Raw genomic sequence first — 18,080 nt, forward strand, 5'->3', positions numbered from 1 at the left:
CAGTCAACTGGTTGTAACTCAGATCCAGTCCCCTCAGTGCCACCATCTCACCAATAGCATCAGAGATGGTGGTTAGTTTGTTATCTGAGATGTTCAGCACTTCGAGTTTCTTCAGCTGTGTCAAACTTGCTGGGAATATGGACAGCTGGTTTCCGCTTACATCAATTACCGCAATACTATTTAGTTTTCCAACATTTTCAGGTATTGTTTTAAGTTTATTCTGTGACAGGTAAAGGTTGTCCAACTCAGTTAATTCCTGCACCGCTTCAGGCAATTCAAGCAAATCCCACTTTGACAGATTTAATGTTTTTCTTTCGAAATAATCTGTTACAATCTTACTTCTCAGCTTTTCTTTAGAAATATGGGAATCCATGTCTTAGTAATGTAACTGTCAGAACGAAAAAAACAAGCTGTCATTAAAGGTGAGTAACTTGAACTAACTTTCTTGTGGCATTTATAATAACAATCGAACCAAAAATTGGCAAGAATGAGGTTTATAATTTAACATCTACTGAACCAAGGTAATGATTTATTCCTCGTAATACATTATCTTTGGAAGCCATCCACCCTTCAGTGTTCTTTTAAACATTTTGAGTAAAGGACCGGATGCTTATGCGTAAAGGGTCTTGAGTTATTTATATTCATCAGAAACATTTCAACTGAAATCTAATTGTATAATTTTTGTGTTCATAAACAATTGCTTGAGTTATAGATGTTAACGAAAAGGCAATTATGAACAAGAAAGATATTTGAATTTAAATACACTGAGTTTTCCAAGCTGTTTTTCCAAAAACATACGAATTACTACTTCCATTTCAAAATTAATATCCAACAGGAAAGAAATAATTAGGGCAAATCTATGGTTGGTTTTGTTTTCATGTGATAACCTAAGACAGTTGTAAATAAACCAAAGCATGAATGATTTCTAAGCTGTTGATATCAGACCAAGTTGCTAATTTTCAGACCTTTTGTTTGATTTTATCCTCTGTAAGCTATTTTTACTTGCAATTAACAGAGTGAATTCATCAGAATATGATCCTAGTCATTTAATAAAGACTGATTGGATAAGTCCTTCTCACTGACATATTCACTGTTTTGATACCAAAATAATCAGAATGAGAGCTCTTTGTTTTGTTTGCTTTTTTTTTTTACAGAGTTTGTCTAGCAGCATGATGGTTTTAAGATTACAATTTTCAATTGAAGACATGTTTTGCATGAAATATCATCCAAATCACCCATAGTTGCTGTACTCATTATGTTATGTATTGAATGTTGTTGATGAAATAATAAAAATAACAAAGAGTAATGAAAACTGGTTGTAATTTCATATTCATGTTTATCAATAAAAGCTTAACTAAGAAGGGAATGTGAAAAGAAAAAGTATATATCAATTAACTGAGGATAGTGATAAAGAACTCAATTGGTACTAAGCAGAAAAACGAGGAATTGAAAAAAGTGTCCATACTTAGAACTGGCCACCTACGAGAGTGTCCATTAGCAGAGAGCTGACTGTAAAATAAATTAAGATTCTTCATTAATTAACAAATCTATCAAGGACTGTCTCCAAATCTTTACAAATTGTGCCTGGTTTCTTGAATATTTAATTTTCAGCAAAATGAATTCAAGTTAAAAATTTTACAACTGCAATCATTAACCAACATCAAAACTCATGTATAACATATTTATTTAACCCTTCACCTTGCATGAGTGACCAATACAGGAATTCTCCTTACAAAATATCAACACAACATCAAGCAGATATTGTAAATGATATGAACAAAGGAAAATATCAGTTAGAGGATTATTACATGATCCAATACCAAATTCTCCAAACTTATATCATAAGAATGGTGTGGCAAAAAGTAGGGAGAATTACTAAAGAGATCTTGGGAGTGAAAGGGTCAAGGGAATGAGAGTGTTTACCTAAGAAGAAAATGATTCATGTCCCCAAATATGTACTGAATGTATTTGTTGCTTTCTTAAACGAACAAGCAATGGTTAAAAAAAACTCAGGGTTGACTTGAAAAAAAGAAACCCAACAATTTTGGAACCATGGAACCTTAATATTGGCGACCCCCTCTCAGTGCAATAAAAAAATAATCCTTACTTCCTTTTCAGGGCTTAATAATTTTCAAATATCAGTATTTAAAAATGTTGAGGAGGAAAAACTTTTATCTGAAAATATAAATTTTCATCTGTTAATCAAAACTGTAACAAAATTCTTCAACATGATTGGTTATCACCAGCCCAATTTGAGCACCTATAGTACAGTGTATGTGTCATGCTTGTAATTAGACAGTGTAATAGAACAGTTAAAGGGACAATTAACATGTCATGCCTGTGGAAGTGGAAAGAACGCATCATGTGCACACACTGTTGTCCTGGATTTTGCCGAGTTAATTGTTGTTGTTGATTTTTTTTTATGAAAATGTATAAATGTATAATGGATGTCTAGTTTCTTTCTCCAATTTTGTTATATTGTGATTAATTGATAACAGTCATCTTATTTGTTAATCAAGAATATTATTACAAACAGAATTGGACAACAGGAAGTTTGGTGAACAACCATGGCAGAAACATGGATGACCGTGGTCTATCCATGGTCTTGACGCCGGAGTAATAAGCGATTATTGAATGAGGTTGAGCATGATGTCAAAAGCTGAATGAAATAATTGTTTTATTATAATTTTTGAGGCATTCAGCTATTTTGAGCATCTCTCTAGGTTTGCAAAAGGTTGAGAACACTAAACTCTAAGGTCTTGGAAACTAGGCAGACATTGATCTCAAGAAGATAAATGCAGTATAAGCCTCAGATATTGCATTTTATCATGTCAACTTCACACACTGTTCTACATTGATTGACTGCTCATGACCAATCAGCTTTTTCATTGTAAATCTTGTGTATAATGATCAAAATTATTGAATATGTGAAGGAAATTTTTGTTCTTTTTGCAAACAAGAGACAACTGTCCATTTAATACTGGAATTGAAATTTTTTGGCTTGAAATGCACATTACAAGTATGATGTGGTTACTTATACATATTAATGAGAAAGATTCTTGATTAATCACAAAGAACTGAGTTTAAAGGTCTCTAAGAATTTGAATTGTATCTTTTCATTGCCAGTGGTTCCCCTATACCCCTTTGTAAAACTCAGTCACATAAAAATATTTGGCCTTTTCACATATCACGGATAATATCAAAGTTTTTTCACGTTCATGCCTTTGAGACATTTCACATGAAAGTAAGAGACCAAATTCCCTAACAAAATTTTAAATTTTCCTAGTCTTGAACAGTCTTAAGTGACAAATGATGACAGAATGTCTTGTATTAGTTGTTCAAGGAACATCAGAGGTCTGTTTTATGACTTCTATTGATCCATGTAAAGTTCATGTCCTGTCATAACCCTGGTCAAAACTTAACCACTACTGTTCGAGAATAATACATTTTTAAAACCATCAAAAAGCTGGGAATTCATCGCGCAAAACAAAATGGTTCACGAATCACGTTTAATTCAGTTCTTCATCCACGGGTCACGTTTAAATAAAAAATTACTCCACGTGGACCTAAAAAGATCTTATTATCTTTAATCACGATTCAAGAAAAGGAAAACCAATTCAATTCACGATTCATGAGGAAAAAAAATCGCCCAGTCGTGTTTCACATAAAGAGTATACGGGACCCTCTTGTCAATCAATGAAGCAGACAGCGAGCAAGTTTAATTTATTTTATCAAATACCTGACATACCTGCATTTAGATCAAAGCAATCAAGCATCAATTTGGTTTCTTTACAGATTCAAGATATTTTGAGTTCGTCTCTAACTTCTGTCAGATAAAATCAACTACACTCCATGGAATTAAGCGAGTATTTTGTCATCAGTTCAAACACTTCCGTTGCTTAACGCGAAAAAATGAAAACTGAACAACTACCAGACAGAAGGATTAATGATCAGAGCTGATTGTCTTCAAGACGATCAGAAACAGTTTGTCCCTTTATTCTTTCCATTTCTGAGAGAATCTTCGATCAAAACTTCCCTTTAAGGCCATCTTAACTGACAATCACTGTTTTCCTTTTCCCTGTTGCTGAGAGTGTGTAACTTTAACTCGTCTCATTTAGAAGGCTGACTGAAGGAGCCTTTGTTTTACTTTATCAAAATCGTTATGTCTTCGTGCGTTGCATTTGACGAGTGTCGCTAAAGTTGAAATTTTAATAGATCAGAAACCCATACACTCAAAATACAAAGGGAAACCAGTGAATACAGGAGATATCAGAAAGTTTGTGTGAACTGACAGAAATGGCGGCAGAAGCACTTCAGGGGAAATTACTTCAGTTCGATCGAGCGGAGAGTGTGAGTTCTTGGCAGAATTATCTCTCTTCGCGTCGCAGAGGCTACACTTTACAAGTGAGCTAAATTCTTATCTATATGGAACATAATTCTTACCTCTCAGCAGTGTGAACAAATCCTGCAGTGAACAAACGAAAATCCAAATACAGATCGCTGACAATCTAACGTCTCTGCTCAAGTGGACACTCCTTAATTCACACAATTTATTTAACCCCCTACACAAAATATTTCAGGCTTCTCAAACGTCACGCGACCAACGGCTTGTTTACATTCAGTTGCCGTGCCGAAAATAGCACGGTAAATAAATTATGACTGATTATGCAATTGAAGCCATGTGGTTACTCAGTATTTGTCACGCAAGGTACGGCTCGCTGTTGACGCTGTCCTTCCGTTGACATACTTTGTTTGGTGCTGGATTCTTATGTAATCTTTAGGCTACCGATTAAAAAAAAAAAGTCAAAAAGCCTAAAAGCTTACATCCCCAAGTGTAACGTTGCGTAAATTGAGTATTTCGGGTCTGCTAATTCTTACACTGTTTAACTCTTACTCAAGTAGCGTAGTAGATCAAGAACAACAAGGTCCTATAATGAAAATGTTATTTATTGAAACAAATGGCTTTTTAATGTAATCGAAATAAGCTTTCAAGGGACAGTTAATAGAAATATGAGGAAAAGATAATGTAGCAATATTCTCCAAAGTTGACAAATGTTTGAATAGGTGAAGAATGTAATAGCCGTTAAAGAAACCACTTGCGAACCTAAAAAAACTCTGCCAACGATTTCTTTTTGTTTAATACTGTGTGATATCGGGATTCTGATGACTTTTCAACGCAGCAGCAATTCATATGGGGGTCCCCAAAAGAGTTCTTTAATCCCGCGACCCGACTTCAATTTTATCTCAATTCCGTAATCCCGACGGTTTATACCGGCTAATCCCGATATCCTGGTCATTTTGTACGAATAACATAAGCTAGTCACTATAACGACTTCCATCCGTTTAACTTCGACCCCGGAAAAACATAGTAGTAAAGACAGCTCAGTATCAAAGAAATGAATAACAGTGTCAACAAGTGCTTCCATAACAAGAGAAATAATTAAAGAAAAATTAATTGAACACAATTCTGCTGTTAAAGCGAATACTTCTTCCGAAACGGGAAAAATCTTCCGCGGAGAAAATGAGTCTCTCGTTCCAAAGATAGGGTGACCCGGTCATCACACGCGGTCTCGTCGTCCGGAAATGACTCGTGCGGTTCTTCATCATTGACGGGGGAGTCGTACTCTAATATCCAATATCTCATTTTCCTCTTCGGCTGGTTTTTTTTATTTTTTTTATTTCGCTGCTCCTTAAAGTCAGCGAGTTCGAAGCTGAGCGGTTCACCCAGCTGAATTTCTCTCTGATCGGGGTACGACGGGAGAGTTTCAGCTTTTACCATCTGACGCACTGCTACACCAAATGTTTGTGCTCAGTCCCTCATCTTCTGTATGTTCTGTGGTGCTATTGGTATAGGTGATAACATTTGTATACCGGTATGGCCGACAGGATCATGGCACTTTTGGGTGCAGGATACCAAGGCTTTAGATTTGTAAAATAATAGGCCACCCACTGGGTTGTCCCCTTTGAACCTTCTTTGGCTACATTTTCAAGGTTTCTTGCGTAATTTAACACCATGCAAAGTGGATATATGTAATAAATGCACAAGCGAGTGAATATTCTCCACGTCTATTGTCATAAGACTCATCAGCTTAAAACATGTTTGTGGGAAGAAGTGAAACACGATCCCATAAAAACATGGGCGTGTGAGGCTTGGCTTTTTTGGACTTTCATATAGATCAATTTCTTTATAAATTCTCGTCAACAGACTTCTCGGTTCTTGGAGCGTTTAAGTGATCGATTCCCGAATTCCGCCTCTTGAAATTAATACCGATTCCCGTGTCCCGTTCACAATAACAATCTCGCATCTCGCTCTCTTCTTACTCTAAATTGCTGGATCCCGGCCCTCAAATAAACCCAATCCCGAATCCCGAATCCCGAAAAACCTATTAGGGACCCTCTCATATCGTTTCCCTTATTGGACTTACTTGGGCTGTTTAAATATAATGAGAACCCCGTCAGTTAATTGCGGGCGATCCTCTTCACATAATTTTGTCAAAACGAGTCAGGAACTTATCAGGATGCCAGGAGAGCGCATGGAAGCTCCTCTATAATCTCCTGATATTAATTTTCTGCTTTATTGCGAGTATCACCGCGACCATATCTGCAGAAGTACCATTCCCAGACAAGGGACGTCATCATATCTTATCGTTCGAGGAGTTGTCTCCACAAATCTCTTCATTCGATATGATATTCGAATCTACCCCTCACTTTTGACTGCCACAGATGGATGTTTTAATTTTGGAAGCAGCTCAGTGCATTTTTTTCGAAATAAAAGGTGTTTAACGCCTTGTCCTCACGTAGCACTTTGCTCATAACTATATCATTGTCACAGTCGCTTCCTCGGCGAGTACCTCCAAAATATATGTGTAAAAGGAAAATTATCGGTTTAACCGAAAGTCCGATTTTTCTCGATGAGGCGCATACATATCCCTACCGCTCTTTTGTTGTGTTTAAGTAAAGAACAACGTTTTACTGAAAAAGAACGTCAAAGAACTTTTTGGTCTGCCCTATATCTGAGCTTATTTGAGTTGCTCTCTCAAACGAGTTGTTTTCGGTGTTTGAAAAACAAAATCTTGCAACACCTTCCAGTCATCAGAACTAATTATTGATGTCACACTCTATTCGAAACGCACAGAAAACGTTCATGTCAAGTAAGATTGACTTCAAGTCCCGCACTCTATTTTCGGCAGGCTCAGAAAACGTGCATGTTAAGGAAGATTGACCGCAAGTCTCGAACTCTACTCGGCACGCACATAAAACGCTCATAAATCGCCATGTCAAGTGAGAATGACTTATCGCAGCCTATTCGGTGCGCTCAGAAAACGCACATCTCAATTACGGTTGACAACAAGTCTCAGGATTTCGGATATGTGGCGTTCCGTTTGAGCAAATCCATTTTCAGATCAGTGATCTATCAAATCCACTTTGGATCTGACTTTGGATTTGACTTTGGGCAAGGATTCATCGGATCACTAATGTGCGAGATCTAAAGACGGATCATTGGATCATTGATCCAACGTGTTCCTTTGGGCGAAGGATCCGAAACTTATCATTTTGCCCAGCGATGCTCAATTTCAAACAAGTAGGTACTTCATATGTTGACCGGAAAGATTGTTGGCAATCGCTCAACAAATTCTGCGGTAAACACGCAAGAAACTCGATTTTGTAATGTTAAATCGATCGGCCACTGATCGCAGGCATTCGGGGTTTCTAAGTATCCATATCGTAATCAATAGTTGCTTCTGCAAGTCAATGGTAGATCTCCCCCCGTTCCTTTGTCCATGAGGCAGACCTAGGCAAGTAGCTAAGAGGCGTTCCAAACAGCTGACTGTAGTTCTTGACATCCGAAAATGACTTAAGAAATCTGAAACACTGTAGAGTGGTTTAATACGTTCAAAATAATTCTCAATGCGGACATGGCTCTGCCTCTCCCTAATCGGAAAAAAAAATTATTCATCTTCACTACTTCTCGCTTCTTGTAGTATTCAATCATCAGAAAGTTCCTCTATTAACGAAACAACAGCTGCTCTATCCGCGACGGCCATCCTGTTTTCGTTTTTAAATTCACCGCGCGATTCCGCAGACGCGCTCTACAATTTCGCGCCTGCTGTCATGGTAACTGATCTGATGAAAAATCCCAGCGAAAAATCCCAGCGCAAAATGACCTGGCGACCACAAATCCAACGCAGAATCCAAGCACGCATACTTTAGTTTCATTTCAATTCACTACAAACTCAATCTTCCCCTTGCATCCGACTAAGCCGCAGTTTGCTTCAAAAATTTCCAGTTTATAGGTTTCTAACGGCCCGCGTACACATCAACCTTGACACACGACCGTTAAAAATCAGCTTGTTAACCCTGCCTCCGTTTTAACTGAAGCTCGCCGGGGAACATACCGTAACTTGGCACCTGTGTTGCTTGGATTCTGCACCGTGATCTTGGATCACAAATCCTAATCTGGATCCTCCCAAAGAAACGCACCCTCATCCTCTATTCGGCACGCAGAGAAGACGCACATGTTAAGTAAGATTGACCTCAAGTCTCGCACTCTATCGGTACTTGGTACAGACAGAAGATTTGTGGATTTTCTTTCCTATTTTAGAACTCTCTCTGGGAAGAATAAATTTCAGTCTCGCTATGGATTCGACACGTACATGTAGCTCTTTTCTCTAACAATCTGTTACTGTTGTAATACCGTTACTGTCACTCGTCAGCTTAACTGACAGCTGCGAATAATAAAGCTTGCCTTCCCTGACATGAGGTTACACGTTTTGAGGTTAAAATTCAAATCAGGGTCGTAACGAGGTGCGTGTTTTTGTGAATGATCCAGATATTTTAGGCAAAATTTTAATCCCTGATCCCAGAAGCGATGGGAATTTTGATCCCTGATCCCGCAAAAAATTGTCGATCCCACGAGATTCCCTTTTCATAATTTTCCCTCGTCGTTGTATGACAAAAACGAAACCAATATTGACAACATTTGCGTCAAGATGGAACTGTTTACAATTAATTTTATTAAAAAATGTTTAAAATACAAAATACCGTTCTACATACTTCTTTTTTTATAATTATCCAAAGCATTAGATGCCTAAATGAACTTGATCTCCCACTCCTCCTGTTCGACTTCATCCACTCCAGATTTTAACGTTTCATAATCAGCGCTTGAAAGGGACTCGTACTTGACATATATTCTTGAACTGTTCTAATTTGAAACATTATTTTTACCGCACTAAAAATCGAGACTAAGTGGCGTGATACTGACTAATGTATGCACTTTTTGAAGCGGATATAAAGCGTTTTCACTATTCTAACTAATGCTGTTATTGTGGGTTAAACCTAACCTAACCCCTTCGCGCACCGTCCCCACCTTCCCCTTCCACCTGATTTTTTGACGCGACGATGATGATGGCTTGCCGGTGGTCGTGACCGCGACCAAAACACGCTGTCAAGCCGAGAAAACATGTAAGCATGGCGGTCGTAACTTCAATTTGCAATGGCGTGAGTAACATTTCTATTCTTTGAAAAAGGCGATACAATGGGTACCGTTTGATCACGTTTCCTGGTTTGAAGGCTACACGCATAACTTCTGATGCTATCAAATTATCACTCTCATTGCTGATTCTCTTGCAATTTTTACGATCAATTTTGTGTCTCCTCGTATTTTAGCGTCTTAGAACTGTCAGGATGCTCATAGCAAATCACAAATTCCTCGTTAAAGCACATCAAAGACTTGTATGTACCTGCTCGATGAGCCCCTTCAGCTTCGCCCGAAGCGTGTGGGCAAGCAGGAACGTGACCTGAAAAGTTTATAATTCGTAAAAATTAAATTTCGCCAGGGCTATTGCAGATTTTAACAAGCCCGAAAAGCTGTAAATCAAAACTAATATCACCATACCGTCGCGGTGTAAGATAGTCCTTCTTCTTCTCCTTTTTGCCATTTGAAAAGCAACGAAATTGAAGGGAACTCTTTATCTGAAAAAAATGCGCCCACCCGTTCTTACCACCTTTAGTTGGAAGGTCAACATCCAGTTTTAGAAGCTGACAACTGGCACCGTTGGGGACGGTTATCACATCCACCTACCCGTGAAATGTCTTTAGAAGAATATCAAATCAATAGGCCTTTAGCATGAGTTGATCACGTGACCGATTTCCCCACAGAAACGCCATGCTGACTGGCAAGTTATTCTCCGTAATGCATGACAACCAATTGTTACCTTTATATCGAAGCGTGTCTTTCAATTGCGTTTAAAGTGATCTTAATATCAATTCTAATCCTTCTCTTTCACAGCTATAACATCATATTGCCAATGCTCGTATTTATAATTAAGTAAACTGTGATTTTTGTGAGAGTTTTGATGAATGTAAGAGAGTTTTGAAGAAGTTCTGACTTCGCGATGTGAGCACCAACAAGACAAACCTGGCGGGCTCAACAACGAGTAAGTATCGCAAGTTTTGCCGTAATCTCTCAACATTTTTTGACATATTTTATAAAGAATAGTAAAATATTATAAAACAATCCTTCTTTTAACAGCTAATGGGCGCTCTTTGATGCTAAGTTGGGACGACAAAAAGGAATAGCATTTCACAAAACAGCGTTAGGTCTCGCCAGTTTAGGACAAAACGAGCACGACATATTTTGTCCCACTTTTTTGTATAATGTACAATAATCTACTCATTTGAAGCGACAAATATTAAAGAGTGTGCCAGCAGTATTCATAACTTTCACTATTCAACCTCCTGCGTGCATATTCTCAAAAATTTCTTTATGGCGTGGCTGGACTCTTGCGCGGTAGATCAAATGTCGGAGTGTCGCTTTTGGGCAAAGGGGAACGTAAGCTTAGACGGCAGAACTAAAGGGGGAGGGGTCTTTAATTCAACCCTCCCCAGCCCACCCCAACTATATCATGTGGAAACTATCATTTATGTAGGCTCGTTTTTTCTTCATAAATCATTATAATAAGATGCTTATTACTGAGATAACCTTGGTCTTAAAGATTTCAGTTTTGCAAACTTTTTCCGATACTTGAAAGGTAAGGGACGAGTACTCCACAATAAATCTTTGCCCATTTCTTTTGTTATTCTGAGGTGATGAAAGGGCGGCTAAAAAACATTTTCCTATGAAAGTTACAGAATTTGTTACAAAGGAAGCAAAAAAATCACCTTCCTTTGAGGAAGTGAGCCCTTACTGAAAGTTCTTAAAATAGTCTAAGAAAAAAGCGATCCTTGGTATCTTCCTTTTTTCACAGATATTGACCAATGCACCGCTTCTCCATCTCTGTATGGTACCAACGCCGTATGTCATAACACTCCAGGCTCTTATCGCTGTGCCTGCAAAACTGGATTTTTTGGAAATGGACAATCTTGTGAACGTAAGAATGTTTGGGTTGTGAGGGAAGGGCGCATCTGTCTAAAAAAATTTTCATCCGATGAAGAGCAAGAAGTCTTCGCTGGTTTTATCATCGAAGAAATTGAAAAAAGCGACAAGCTCGTCAAGCACAGCATGAACAAAACTTGCTTCGCAATGTGGATGACGAGATGGAAGACTTTTTCGACCTACGGTCGCAAGAAAGGGGAAGCGATTCCGATGTTGAGCTATACGCTAGTGAGGAGGAAGAAAGAAGCGACGAAAGTAGTGATGAAGAATCTGCCGCAGAAGAAAGCCGACCAAATGCTCTTCAATGGTCTAGCTAATTGCGACAAATTAATGAGCGTCAAAAAAAAAAAAAAGGGGAAAAAAAGAAAAACAGAAAAAAATCCCACCGACCCTGCACGAGACACTAATTAGCAATTATTGCTAAGAAAGTCACAAGTATAAACAATAGGTTGTTGTATTGAAAATGTCACATTTACTTTGCTCTAGGAAATGCCGCACGCAGCAGCAGTAGATAGCTGTTCTCCGGGGATTTTATTGCAACCGAATGATGGGACAAAATGACCGGATACCAATAATGATGGCACGCTTGATCAAAATGCCGAAATTCTGTGTTAGTCTTGGACTGACATCAAATTTTAATATGTTTGTGTGTCCTTTTCAGCTATGCATTATTCCTGTAATGACTAGAATGCCAAATTCCATCCGCTACTTTTGATCTTCTCCACACTGTGTGTGGTTCGTAACCTGATTCAACAAAAATTATCGAGGAGGCGCCTGTCCATGACCGTCTACCTAGAAAGTCATGCAAGCGTTACGATTGATCAAGGTTATGCAACGATTCAGGACAACTCAGCATCTTTTTCCTTCTAACTGTTATTAAAACTTAAAACCCTTTATGTACAAGACAGATAAAAGAAGTTTAAACGGTCAAAAAGATGTCTTGGTTGATTTTCAGAATTTTGCTAAGGAGTTCTGACACTAGCGCATCGAAGGAAACACGTTGATTTGCGTTGTTTTCAAGATGTTGGTAGATGAAAGCTAGAGGCTATCAGTGAACAAATTGGTGAATAAACTTTCTACTGATATGCTTTCTTAGCTTGAAGAGATGGTATCCTATGATCACACTGGTATGAATAAGATTTCATGTAAAGTTTCCATATTTTATCTACACTCCGACTGAATAAATTCTGTGACTTGTGGCAAGAGAAAATTCTGTAAGTTATATTACTGCAGTCGTAGCAGTTTAACCAGTTTAAATCAATTTTAGCTTGTGGTGACACAGAAAAGAGAACTGGAGAACAACCAAACTATTTATGAGACGTGTCTTAAAGGGTTTTCTTTTTTATGTCAAAAAAAATAAAGGGAAAATTTTTTCGACGGGAAGTCGAGAAGCACTCTCTTAGCGGGAGCGACACTGGACAACAGAGTTTACCTCAGTGAAGCCATTTTATTTTTATAAATGTGCCCTAAAATCTTCTGGAAAATTTGGTCAGAATACCACAGAGCTAGCAATTTGAAATCTTAAAAAAAAAAAGGTTTGTGGGCTTTTTTTGTGCGCTTTCCATTTTTACTGAGTTTCACAAATATTTTCTTTTCTTTTGATGCTGCCTATTAATACTGAAACGTATAAAGAAGGGTCCTCTATCGAGAAAGATGGAAATAACTGCCTGAGGAAAAAACTAACAAAATTATCTATTTTAGTACACATCATTTAATCTAACAGCGTCTTTGTGACGGGCTGTTAGACGTCTTTCATATATCCAAATGTGATTGGCTATCATGCCCCCTAGGAAGTTTAGCGTTAAATTGCTGGTACATCGCAGTCAACAAACTGCTGTTAAGCTTCTCGATTTCCTCAACAGCTACAAAACATCGAAAGAATTTCTTTTCAGCGGGTTTTTAAGAACATGGGAGTTTTTCTCCACTTGTTCTTCACCTCTGTGGTTCTCTCGCATGGACAAGTTCTATCATGCCCACACGGTAGGTTTCAAATCTTGCATTTGTGAATGAGGAAATTTTTTTTTCATTTAAAATTCTCAGCTATACAATTTGCTAAGTTAAAAAAGAAAAGGCGAATTCTCAAGAACTGAAATACTTAAATTCTCGTATACATGCGTAGGGGCCTAAACTAACAAAATAACTACAAAATTCATAATCCAGTTCAATGCATTGTTATCTTTTATTCATTCAAAAATATTCTCGATTCCTTTTCACTACATGCGAACGTATGTTTACAAAGTATTTTTACTTATGACCGAACAATCTTCAGAATATAAAAATAAACTTAAGTTTTATCGAGGCCATCTAAATATAAGGACAAGAAAGATCCTACAGTTATGAGAAGTCGTGCACTTAAGGAAAGACAAATTGATGCATTAACTAGTTGGAAATGAAATATTTTCCATTTCCTTATTTTTTTAGATTATCTTGTGGAATAAGAATCTTTCTTTTGGAACACAATTATTCGCTTGTGTCATAAAAATTTTAAAACTGTTGAAATGCAGGGAAAGTAGTTATGTTTTCAATAATGCAAACGGGTACAGAGTGCGAAAAAGCGGGGATAATAAAACTTCTCACTCGACGGGTGGCTAATTGATATGAATGATGGAGAAACAAAACAGAACAAAAAGAAAATAAAAAATCGCAATGTAAAATTAAGCATAGTTTGTTCTTAGCGTGTGCTTATCGTGAAACTGATGCTCGAGGGCAGTTTGCAGAGCACAAAAGAAGTGAACTGCGAACCTCGGATTATGTATGCTCTGCTAGGCCTACTTCGAGACACCATGATGGCTCATTAGAAATTTGGTAGGACTTGCAAACGCCCGCTTTGCTATGATAACTTTGATAATAAACTATGACTTGAAATAAAGTACAAAAATTCATGATGGATGGCTCGATAAAAACCTTATCCGATGCTACTGTTAATACAACTTGATCTCCGGTAACTCTGTGAATATGTCATAATTATCGATATAGGTACCACGTGCATCGAACAGCGAGATTAAAATTACTTGAGACCCTCAGAATTGAAGACCCATTTGGTTTTTTAACTTGTACTGATTTGAATTTTTAGATCAATGCCGTACATTGGCATTTCCATCCACTTTGTTCTTCACGGGAGAACGTCTTGTTAACCACACCATAGCAAACATCAGTGTGATTGACAGGGACACGTGTGAATATCGTTGCTACTTGGACCACAACTGCGTCAGTGTTAACTTTTATTTTGGAGAAAACGGAGTAGAAGCACACAACTGTGAACTGAATAACTCAACGGGTAAAGAGTATGATAAGGATCTGGTGAAAGCAGCGAACTATGTATACCACGGAACTAAGGTACCAGTTGTTAAATTTCAATTGCACCACATTCTCTTTCAGCAATTCATAAGAGTTAAAGGAGCACTCTTTATATTCATGTCTGAAAAACGCCTTTTATCCATTATTTGTTATTTTTACACAATTTCAGATACGTCACGGATCTTTTGTAGATAAGCACTTACAAAAAATAAAAGCCCTTTGAGTGCCTTGAGGATATCCAATTCTATTGGCAAAAGCAAGTAATTTTTCTTAGTCATTTCAGAACGTTGTTCACCGGCCTTGAGTAAACAATTGATCGCTGTTTTTCATCTAATAAAAAAAAGCACAACTAAAAAACACTTAATTCATCTCAAATATTTTTCGTGGGCAAGAATAGATGGAAGATGGAATAGTTATTCGAAGGCATTTCTGCAAAATGTAGTTGATTTTAAATGGTTTTTTAGGCCTGAGTATACCAGGTTTAATAATCGAAAAAACTAGATACATACCATGGTTCAAGAGTAGTTCCGACTATGGATATAACAATACAGTTGAGCTGTGACAGGGATTATCAAGTACTGCTCTTGGTAAAGACGATTTGCGCTATAACAGCCTGTCTACAGACGCCCTCTCCGATTTTCGAAGTGCTGGGAGTGATTTCACACAGGCTTTTGAAATTTCTCTCTCCACCAAGTTGTTCTCAGGTTCTCGGCGAAATGTCGAAGAAGGCTGTCAAGATATTAAACAGTTACTCGTGACATCGCATCCAAGGGAATCACAATTCTTCTTGTCGCCTTATGCTAAAAATGTGGTATATTTAGCTCTCGAAGTTATGCAATGCGTTTAATGCAGACGAGGTTTTTACTATTATTTCTTTTGTTTGTTTGTTTGTTTGTTTTCGTGGAAGAATTTTTGCACTCAAGCTCCATGCGAGAACTACGGTACCTGCCAGTCGGGATTTACAAGAAAACGATATCGATGTTTATGTGCGTCAGGATACACCGGCCACGATTGTGAAAAAGGTATCACTTAAAATGATGGAAATAAATTCTGTATTTAATTTTAACATAATGGTCGATTTCTTCAGAGGGTTCGATATTTAGAATCAGTTGTACTTATGACACTGTGGGAGGAAAAAAGGATGGGGGCGCACGTTCGGTTTTCACGCTCTTTTTCTCAACTCTGGGTATTGTGTGAAATAAACTTGATGGTCATATATTGGAGCCCTCTCTCCCCTTTTCCCAATCAGCTAAGGTGTTCGTAATCATGATCATGAGCACGGTGTGTTGATTCCAATTTAGACATCGATGAATGTGCCAACGATACCCACAACTGCAGCAGGGACAATGCCACTTGCACAAATACCGCTGGATCGCTCAACTGTTCTTGCAATTCTGGATTTATTGGAGATGGACACATCTGCCAAGGTAAAATCTTACACGCCACATCTTACGCCACCTGGCCTTTATGACGTTTCCATAACCGCAGACGTTTGACCACTATGTTAACATCGTGTATCACGAATTTTTGTACACACTATTGGGTTCATTTCAGACATCGGCGGAGATGCTGAGAATACCTCCAACAGTAGCAATGAAAACGCTATTTGTGAAAATTCCGATGGATCTTCGAGGTGTATATGTAAACCTGGATTCAGTGGGGATGGAAACAATTGTACAGGTAATAAATTTTCTTCAGGCCATATCAGTCATTAGTGAAGGCAGTACAAATAATGAACTGATATTCTTGTTGTGATGATAATAAAAGAACCCTAAATATCTCGGCAGAAGTCGCGTTTTATGATCCAGATAATACTTTACTCTTTTTATTCCATTGGTTATACAATTATTGTCGGTTTAACTTGATCAGCGGGTGTTGTTATCGTTTCGACCAGTTTTATTTATTTTTTCATTATTATTATTTTTTTTGATATAAATATTTTTTTTTTCATTATTTTTTTATAAATGTCTTCTTTTTTTTTTCATTCTTCCCCTACAATCATGGTAGCACATATCATTGAGTAGATTTCATTGCAGACATTGATGAGTGTGCTCAGAATACCCACAACTGCAGTACGGACAATGCCACTTGTACAAATACAGAGGGATTGTTCAACTGCTCTTGTGATCCTGGATTCAGCGGGGATGGACACAACTGTGCAGGTGTGATTCAGCGGGGATGGACACAACTGTGCAGGTGTGAGAATTTTTCAAAGTATGATTGCTTTCCCGTTTCAGCGAGTAAAACATACATGGCCTGATCTTCTTGTCCACAAAAATTTCAAAAGAGTCCTACTCTTTTTCGTTTCTTCTATGACTCAACATTTGATGAACCTAATTATGACTTACGTTTGTCTATTTAATTTTTTGTGACTGATTAAGTTTTCATTACTGCAATTTTTGCATTGAATAGTGAGACCTCCTTACTTTTATGAGATTGAGTACAATCGGTTGATTTCATTGTAGACATCGATGAATGCGCTACAAATACCCACAACTGCAGCAGGGACAATGCGACTTGTACAAATACCAAGGGATCGTTCAACTGCTCTTGTAGTCCTGGATTCACCGGAGACGGACACAACTGTAAAGGTGATGAAAATTATCAAACCATGGTGTTCTGTGGTATCAGTATATAAAACATTCAGATCCACTAGCATAAAATACGACATACATAATGACCTGAGATTCTAGACCCTGGATTAACAGGCATGACTGTCATTCCCACAATGAAAATTGGAGACCTACCCCAGCCCCAACTCCCCTTCAGCCCAGTTACTCATTATCATGATCATGGTACGTTCTGTTGGTCTCCTTTTAGACATCGATGAATGTGCTGGAGATACCCATAACTGTAGCAGAAACAATGCTACCTGCACAAATACTGAGGGATCGTTCAGCTGCTCCTGTAAGCAGGGATTCACTGGAAATGGACACAAATGCGAAGGTAGAATTCTCGAAACATCGTATTATCTAACGATTCATTATATGTGGGAATCTTCTCAAAGCTCTGTAAATTTTCATCGGCTTGCTGTTTTGCTTGTTTCCACTGACGGATAGCCTAACATACGCTTCGAAATTTATACAAATATCTTTTCGTCATTAGACAACTTCAAATTTTATGGGTTTCTTCGATAGTTACATCGGTTCTCTGATCCTAGTTGTAAATTCCTTTTACACACCGCTTTGCTTGGATTAACTGCCGCGATCATTATCACGTCGGATGAATATAGTCTCGGGGATAAAATCCGTAGGAAAAAGATCTCATTTGTTCCTTGAGGGCGCAAATCAAACGTTTGTTTACCGGACGACTGACTGAATTTGATGATGATTGGAAAGTTGTCCATCAAATCGAGGTATGTTTCGGGCTAAAAAAAAAAGTGAAGAAGCTTGAGTTAACTTTTGGATAG

At 37.9% G+C, this 18,080-nt stretch overlaps 4 protein-coding genes and 1 long non-coding RNA gene across 17 annotated transcripts in view; 4 read left to right on the plus strand and 1 right to left on the minus strand.

The window, feature by feature from the left end:
- Positions 1 to 4,683, minus strand: part of LOC149051939 (uncharacterized) — a 19,931-nt gene extending 15,248 nt beyond the window's left edge. Inside the window, exons 1-2 of one of the 3 annotated variants that reach the window (XM_089196094.1) lie at positions 4,444 to 4,612; positions 1 to 388 (exon numbers count right to left, since the gene is read on the minus strand). The exon at positions 1 to 388 is cut by the window's left edge and continues 555 nt beyond it. In XM_089196094.1, coding sequence (XP_089052220.1) covers positions 1 to 373 — 373 coding nt within the window. In that variant the 5' untranslated portion in view covers positions 374 to 388; positions 4,444 to 4,612. Of the gene's footprint in view, positions 389 to 4,443 lie in introns of all 3 variants that reach the window. The other 2 variants (XM_089196145.1, XM_089196177.1) reach the window with 2 other exon arrangements.
- The window catches only part of LOC113683152 (uncharacterized), a 230,415-nt gene that overhangs the window by 166,960 nt on the left and 45,375 nt on the right, over positions 1 to 18,080 (plus strand). The gene's annotated exons all lie outside the window — the stretch shown is intronic.
- LOC149051940 (uncharacterized) lies at positions 353 to 1,299 on the plus strand. Its single transcript, XR_016187115.1, has 2 exons — positions 353 to 422; positions 1,155 to 1,299. It is a non-coding gene; the product is annotated as an uncharacterized LOC149051940 (long non-coding RNA).
- LOC149051941 (uncharacterized) lies at positions 13,081 to 14,995 on the plus strand. Its single transcript, XM_089204191.1, has 2 exons — positions 13,081 to 13,354; positions 14,448 to 14,995. Exons 1-2 carry the CDS (start codon positions 13,282 to 13,284, stop codon positions 14,864 to 14,866), a joined length of 492 nt encoding a protein of 163 aa, XP_089060317.1. The 5' UTR covers positions 13,081 to 13,281; the 3' UTR covers positions 14,867 to 14,995.
- On the plus strand, positions 15,205 to 17,730 carry LOC113679773 (uncharacterized). The gene is made up of 7 exons (XM_089200158.1): positions 15,205 to 15,425; positions 15,524 to 15,693; positions 15,973 to 16,098; positions 16,226 to 16,351; positions 16,708 to 16,833; positions 17,137 to 17,262; positions 17,492 to 17,730. Exons 1-7 carry the CDS (start codon positions 15,205 to 15,207, stop codon positions 17,728 to 17,730), a joined length of 1,134 nt encoding a protein of 377 aa, XP_089056284.1.

This window comes from Pocillopora damicornis, chromosome 1 (assembly GCF_964200805.1).
Source record: "Pocillopora damicornis chromosome 1, jaPocDami1.2, whole genome shotgun sequence".
Taxonomy (NCBI): Eukaryota; Metazoa; Cnidaria; class Anthozoa; order Scleractinia; family Pocilloporidae; genus Pocillopora; species Pocillopora damicornis.

Coding starts and splice junctions, on each gene's coding strand:
- LOC113679773 (XM_089200158.1), top strand. CDS start 15,205: ATGGATATAACAATACAGTTGAGCTGTGACAGGGATTATCAAGTACTG. Junction 16,099..16,225: donor AGATGGACACATCTGCCAAG/GTAAAATCTTAC, acceptor GGTTCATTTCAG/ACATCGGCGGAGATGCTGAG. Junction 16,834..17,136: donor GGATGGACACAACTGTGCAG/GTGTGATTCAGC, acceptor ATTTCATTGTAG/ACATCGATGAATGCGCTACA.
- LOC149051941 (XM_089204191.1), top strand. CDS start 13,282: ATGGGAGTTTTTCTCCACTTGTTCTTCACCTCTGTGGTTCTCTCGCAT. Junction 13,355..14,447: donor AGTTCTATCATGCCCACACG/GTAGGTTTCAAA, acceptor TTGAATTTTTAG/ATCAATGCCGTACATTGGCA.